At 47.4% G+C, this 7,053-nt stretch overlaps 2 protein-coding genes across 3 annotated transcripts in view; one reads left to right on the forward strand and one right to left on the reverse strand.

Annotated features, from left to right (window-relative positions):
* The window catches only part of CORO1A (coronin 1A), a 78,513-nt gene extending 73,706 nt beyond the window's left edge, over positions 1 to 4,807 (forward strand). For both annotated transcript variants that reach the window (XM_083582037.1, XM_083582036.1), the window contains exons 8-11: positions 150 to 295; positions 846 to 903; positions 1,681 to 1,896; positions 2,050 to 4,807. In XM_083582037.1, the coding sequence (XP_083438163.1) occupies positions 150 to 295; positions 846 to 903; positions 1,681 to 1,896; positions 2,050 to 2,154 (525 nt within the window). In that variant the 3' untranslated portion in view covers positions 2,155 to 4,807. The remainder of the gene's footprint in view (positions 1 to 149; positions 296 to 845; positions 904 to 1,680; positions 1,897 to 2,049) is intronic.
* On the reverse strand, positions 4,013 to 6,870 carry BOLA2B (bolA family member 2B). Its single transcript, XM_083582041.1, has 3 exons — positions 6,716 to 6,870; positions 5,880 to 5,977; positions 4,013 to 4,302 (listed from the first exon to the last, which is right to left on the reverse strand). Exons 1-3 carry the CDS (start codon positions 6,788 to 6,790, stop codon positions 4,200 to 4,202), a joined length of 276 nt encoding a protein of 91 aa, XP_083438167.1. The 5' UTR covers positions 6,791 to 6,870; the 3' UTR covers positions 4,013 to 4,199.
* Between the last annotated feature and the right edge of the window lie 183 nt (positions 6,871 to 7,053).

The following is a 7,053-nucleotide window of genomic DNA, read 5'->3' on the forward strand; positions in this document are numbered from 1 at the left end:
GAACAGAAACTTCTTCTGAAGAGAGGGCAGAATTTCGCATCCTTCACTGGAATTGTTAGAAGGGCACCTCAGCTCACAGGGAGGAAGAGGGGGTTTACAGTTGGGAAAGCTCTGGAATCAAACCCTCGTATTTACCTGCGTTGTTGCAGGGAGACAGCAGCATCCGTTACTTCGAGCTCACAGGAGAGGCGCCCTTTGTGCACTACTTATCCATGTTCACCTCCAAGGAGTCGCAGCGAGGAGGAGGCTGGATGCCCAAGCGAGGCTTGGATGTCAGCAAATGCGAGATTGCCAGGTATTTTGTGAATGCGTTTGTGTTTCTTCCTCTTCCCACCCCGCACCCAAAGGAGGGCATTCCCGGTCCCTTTCCTCCTGCCTCAATTTATTCCCCCAGCACCCCTGCCAGGTAAACTTAGCTGCCCCGTTGGCTTCTATTTGTTGATGGACTGCAACTCCCATCACCCCTGACCATCGGCCATGCTGGCTTGGGGCTGAAGGGAGCTGGAGTCCAGCAACATCCACAGGGACACAGGTTATCCATTCCTGGGCTAAGAAATAGTAACTGGCCCAGTAAGCTTCATACTTGGGTGGGGATTTGAACCCCCATTTTGCTAGTCCTGGTCTGAAACACCAATCCACCCTCCCTCCAGATGTTTAGGACTACAACTCCCATCAGCCAAGCCAGTTCCATGTTGGGTCAATGCTTCTCTAACCACTGCACCGCCCTGCCTCCCTGATCGAGGCAAAAACAAAACATCTAGGATTCTTTGGCTTTCGTTTAGGGGCATTCGTCTCCCTCCCCTCCAAGGCTTATCCTTACTAGAAGTGTTTCTTGCCTCTCCCAGGTTTTACAAGCTCCACGAGAGGAAATGTGAACCCATTGCAATGACTGTGCCTCGGAAGGTAAGCTGAGATTCCCGGGTTCTGTAAATCGTGGAGGATGGGGAGATCCACAGTGTGTCTTTGCAGAAACTCAACTTCTGTTTAAAGGCAAACTTTGCATTTCTTGCTCCACCCACTTTTGTCTCTGGCCCCTCCCACCTCTAGCATGTGGCTCCTCAAAGGCTTCCCAGAAGGGAATGTGGCCCCTAAGTAATTCTCTAGCCTTGTTCTATGTAATTGAGGCATCCATTTTACCCTCTTGACATTTGAGTTTGGATTTGTTGTTCTCAGCTTTTCATAAACCACTTGGGGGTTTTTCCTTTTCTTTCAAGCGGTATGTAAATGCCATGGAATAAATAAAAATAAATGAAATTTGGAGGGACTTTTTCAGGAAATCCTTGACAGAAGGGTGGAGAGAGAGGCCTAGGAGGAGTCCCCCTGAGGGAGAGGAACTGCTGCTCTCTTTCCCCAATAACAGAGTGGGAGGTCTCTTTTAGATCTATCTGCCCCTTCTGTTCAGCCTGTGTCTTGGAGAGCCAGTGTGTGGTGTAGTGGTTAAGAGCGGTGGACTCGTAATCTGGGGAACCGGGTTCGCGTCCCCGCTCCTCCACATGCAGCTGCTGGGTGACCTTGGGCCAGTCACACTTCTCTGAAGTCTCTCAGCCTCACTCACCTCACAGAGTGTTTGTTGTGGGGGAGGAAGGGAAAGGAGAATGTTAGCCGCTTTGAGACTCCTTAGGGTAGTGATAAAGCAGGACATTAAATCCAAACTCTTCTTCTTCTGCCTTCTCTCTGCAGTCAGACTTGTTCCAAGAGGACCTGTATCCTGACACAGCTGGCCCAGATGCTGCCCTGACCTCCCAAGAGTGGCTGTCGGGGAAGAATGCCAGCCCCATTCTCATCTCCCTCAAGGACGGCTACACGCCCCAGAAGACCAGAGAGTTCAAGGTCAACCAGACCCTCCTCCAAGGGCCCAAAAGAAGCCAGCATTCCCACGAAGGGACAGCGCCAGGGGTAAGAAGGGGAGAGAGCCCAAGATCTGGGCCACCACCAGAACTGGGCCAGTGGGTCTGGGTCCGAGGGGCATCAGAATAAGGGACCGAGTCAGAGCTGGAAGAACCGGTTGCTGTGGGTCAGAACTGAAGCTTGCCTTGTGTTTTCCCACAGAGTCCAGCTCTGGAGCAGCTCTCGGAGGACCTGAAGCGGCTTCAAGCCACTGTCTCAGAACAGGAACGGCGCATCTCAGAGCTGGAGCAGATTGTGAAGAAATAGCACCCGCCCTTCAACTGCCACCCAACCAATAGCTGTTCTCCATCGGTCATACTGGACTTTGTTTCATTGGTCTTTTTTAAACCCTTCAGTTTTTTAAATGGGTGGATCCTCAGGGCATTATTAAGCACCACCCACCCCCAAACTCAGGGCAGAAAGTCAGCCTGCCAGCTCCAAACGGGCTTTGCTTTTGGCTAGCCAGGTTCCACCTGCTGCCTTGGGCAGCACTAAGCTCACCCTCTTGCCAAGTTCTTGCACGCCAGTCGCCTCTCTGCCCCACGACCTGCTGGCGTCCTCCTCCGCATTGCCTCCCAGCTCCCAGTTTAGATGCATGGCACCGCCTCCATGCTGCTGCCTCCTCTGAGAAAACTTTACCCACCTTCAGGATTTTTGTAGAAGTGCTGTAGGACCATCTTCCTGCAGTGGTTTTGTCTCACGTTTTAACCAGGGCTGCAATGTTTCACCGGCAATCAGTTGAACATTTTGGTTAACTAGGCCGGGGTACATTTCTATCGGCCAGCAACTTGCAGAGGGTGGGGTGAGTAAGTACTTCTTTTTAAAAAGCAGGTAGCAAGGGCTCTCTTAGAAGACACATTCCCCTCCTACGTGTGAGAAGGGAAATATCTTTTTAAGATGTATGCTGCAACAACCCCAAGTGTGCATTACCTAATAAAGTACGCTTGTTTCTTTAGAAGTATTGTCATATGCAAGTTTATATGAATATTAGTCAAAACTCACGACGATCAATCAAGTTTTCTTATATTGTGTGGCAGTACTAGTGGGGTTTGCCTAGTACTTATTTTTAACCTCTTCTTGAACATCACAGAGACCTCCTCCAGAAAGGTGGGCTAGAAATTAATAATACCAAGTGGCCTGACCTCCCCGTCCCCTCAGTCCAGAATGCAATCAGATAATACAAGCTCATCTTTTAAGCACCCAGAGGACAGCAAACACAATCAAAACCCTACTATTCCCATTTTTTTGTCATAGGAGTACGTACAGTAGCCAGTCACACCAAGCCGTAATTCTACAGTTGTTCTGTTTAACCACTAGAGGGCAGCAAAAGAGGGGCTCCCAAACTGCAGTTCCTAGCACAACACATTACAATTGCTACAACAGGTGGAGATTTTGTTAAGTGGTCCACCACGAGCCTCAGCAATTTTCAAGTGGTCGGGAAAGTTTGGGAACCACTGTTTTACACCCAGCTGCCCTCCTCTCTCTGTCTCCCTAGCTCAGTCAGTAGAGCATGAGACTCTTAATCTCAGGGCTGTGAGTTCGAGCCCCACGTTGAGCAAAAGATTCCTGCATTGCAGGGGGTTGGGCTAGATGACCCTTGAGGTCCCTTCTATCTCCTGGGACTTTAAAATCTTACTCTATATTTGCAAGAACAATCCCACCTCATTTACCGCTTCTTTAAGGGCCAAGACTTCTTTTAACAATCAATGGCAGGGGGGTGGGAGAGAAAGAGAAGAGATCAAGCAATGATCTCCTACCAACAAAAACAAAGTGTTAGTTTGCACACGTACTAAAAAAATGTAGCTGGAACCTTTTCACCTATAGGTAAAGGAAAAAAATTACTTAGTGCCCCATTCCCTTTGCCCCCCCCAAAAAAATCTGAAACACGCAGGATAGGAAGGTATTGTCAAAGAGGGAGTGGAAAAACCTATGAGCCTCCATGTTGCTGAACTCGAACTCCCATCAGCTCCTGCCAGAATGTCCAATGGCCAGGGATGATGGGATCTGTAATCCAGCAACACCTGGAGGGTCACAGGTTCCCTATCCTTGTTTAGAGAATTTGGCTTCAGAGATGCTCAGAGCAGAGTCCAACAGGTAGGAATGATTACTATAACACACAAGGAAACTGGTTTTACATTTTATTTTCTGCTACATGCTCTTCCAAGTCCTCCTAGTCTTCCCACTGGACAGACCTGGGTGGGTCCCACGCCTGCATATGTTTGCTTCACAGCTGCCTCTCCCTTTCCCTTGGGGGTTTGTTTTGGTCTCTGGGCTGCCGCCGCCTTCTTTCCCAGGGCAGAGGAGCTCCTCTCTCACTTAGCTTCTTGTTCTTTCGCCCACTGCTCTGGCGTTAGCGTTCTCTGCTCAAAGGCGTGAATGTGCTTCAACTCCTCCACTAAGACTTCATTGACCAGCCTAGGGAAGGTGGGGAGAGGAGATGGAAATGGGCAAAAAGCCAAGGGCATTCTTGCTTTTAGACTGCATCTTAGTCAGTAATGTAAGTTTTTAAAGTACCACTCTGGCCATTTTTAGGTACCAGCAACAACTTCTAACGCACACAGTCAAACCGATTAATTCAAGGAGTCAATGGTGTGGTGCGGAAACTGTTTCACCACTCTTCTCTGTGAAAATTTTTGACGTTTCCAAAAATGAATGGCTGCAGATGTGATGAGTAACATGGGGAATCCGTACAATACCAGTCAAATTGGTTGGCTTCAAAGTCATAATTAACTTTTTCATACCACTATACAATGAAACATCTGTATCTAATACGCAGCACTTTGGGCTGTTAGTATGTTAGTTTTCAGTGCCTTCATTTCCCCCACCCCTAAAATTTAAACAATGTAAGGGAAGTCTATGCTATTGAATTGTTATGTCTGAACATTTACAAGTACTCCAATAAATAAAATTTACAAGTAAAGCTTTCAGTCTGTTTGAATAAAACATTCAAGCAACACTGGGGGGGGGGGTCAATAATACACACAATCATTTAAGTTTAAGTGCTTTTGGAAGAGACAATTATACCGCATGTAAGCCTAACATGACATGCATATTTAGTTTTGTTTATTAAATACAAGTCAAATAGCTAACTACAGATAAGAGCCCCCTCTATTTAAGGCATTTTATTGATTCCAAGTTTTCCAGAAAATAATCACTGACCATGTTTTTATGGACAAAGTTTGTAAAACATTTCCCGAGTCTTGCATATTTATAAAGTGCTATTTGGTTTAACGTAATTAAACCTTAGGCAGCTTTGATTTAGCCACTTTGATCACATTAATGAAAAATCAGAACATCAATTTAATAAATTCCAAGGATACGGAAAATGTCAGTGAGTGTGTTTTTGAGATATACACAATTCATTGTGAACGCAATGGAATTTTGTTAAAGTGCAGTGTGTTAAGTGATGTAGGCAAGGGTGTAATGAGCCCGGTGTAAGAGCTAAGAGTGTTGGACTAGGACAGTGATGGCCAAACTTGGCCCTCCAGTTGTTTTGGGACTACAATTCCCATCATCCCTGACCACTAGTTCTGTTAGCTAGGGATGATGGGAGTTGTAGTCCAAAAAACAGCTGGAGGGCCAAGTTTGTCCATCACTGGACTAGCATAAGACCCAGATTCAAACATCTGTTGTGCAATGAAGCTCACGGAATGACCTTGGGCCAGTCACTCTCAGCCTAACCCTCCTTCACATGGTTGTTGTGAAGGTAAAATCAGGCAGGGGGCATGTGATCCACCTTGAGGTCCCTGTAGCAATGGTGGGATAGAAATGTAAGTAAATGCAAGAACAAAACAATCATGGAAGGGAGAAGTTGCTGGGTAAGGAACAGCACATGAAGCTGTAGCACTGACAAGAGCGGGTGAGAGATACAAGGAATACTTTATTTGGGAGTCTTTTGACTCAAGAATCCGAGTCTTTAAAGAGACACTGCCAACCAGTGAGAGGAGAAGAGAGTCCCCCTAGCTATGCTAACTCATCCTCTCCCTACTTACCGATGCCGCTGCAACAGGGCTTTTCCTCGGAATCGTGGGGAAACTACCAGGACTTTGAAGCTTGTGGCACAGCGTCCAGGGGTTGTGTCTTCCACCTCCTTGTGTAATGGAATGAGGAAAAGGTTGATTATACAGAGTTTAGAAGAGGAGTCAACGCAGGCCACCCCTCCCCTTGCAAATTCATTTCAGGGTAAGGTACCTGCGTGTCGTGAAAATACAAAGCAAGCCAAGCCAAGTACCAAGGTGTGTGCATAATGCGTACCAAGGTGTACAACTGAAACAGTGACAGTCCACTCCCTACTAAGAAGGGTACACCCACTTCTCTTAATCTAACTACAGAACCACCCAAAGCTGGTCAAGGCTGCAATCCTAGGTACACTTATAGAACGCAAACCCCAGCAAGCTCAGTGGAAAACACTTAGGAATAGCAGGCACTCTTATGACAATGCTAAAAGGCGTCCCACGGGTCCTAGAATATAGGTGATAGTCATTCTGGTTTGATCTCATTTTAGACAAAATTTAATAACTATCAGATGCATTACTTATCTCTTTCCTTGCACTCCTCCCAATATTTTAATTGCCAAGATTTGCAGCTGACACCTAACTAGTGTGAAGCTATATTTCTGTGCACACTTTCCTCGGAGTAAGCTCACTACACACAGCAGCCCTTCCTTCCGAGCAAACCCGGACCAGGCTGGCGCTGGGAGAGAATAAAGAGCGTCCAGGAGCCCCGCAGGGAAAGGAGACAGAATGGCTCTTCCAACAAAGGAAGCGGCGGCTTCTTTTTCAGAGAAAGAGGGGAGGGTCAAAGGTCCCTGGGGGGCTGCCCCGCTTACCACATGCTCGGCCTCGAGCCCCTGGAGCAGCCGCTCCCGCAAGGCCTCCACGCTGAGAGCGCCAGACGCCTCCATCCTGCCCAGGGAAGCGCCCGAGATGAAAGAGAACCCCCACACGCCCCACTTCCGCCTATGGCGTACGTCACATCCGCCCCATGTCTCCTCTAACCAATCACATCGACCTAAAGTCGTGCGTGCCTGCATTACTTCCGCGTAATTTATCTTACCGTAGAGAAAGAAAAAATTAGAGCTGCCCCACCGCCGCAGTCTTTTGGGGAGAAATTGAATTAACTTTCTCTTCTAAATTTGAATGCAAAGTATATATCGATATTATTATC

Source organism: Podarcis filfolensis (assembly GCF_964270895.1).
Source record: "Podarcis filfolensis genome assembly, chromosome: 13".
Taxonomy (NCBI): domain Eukaryota; kingdom Metazoa; phylum Chordata; class Lepidosauria; order Squamata; family Lacertidae; genus Podarcis; species Podarcis filfolensis.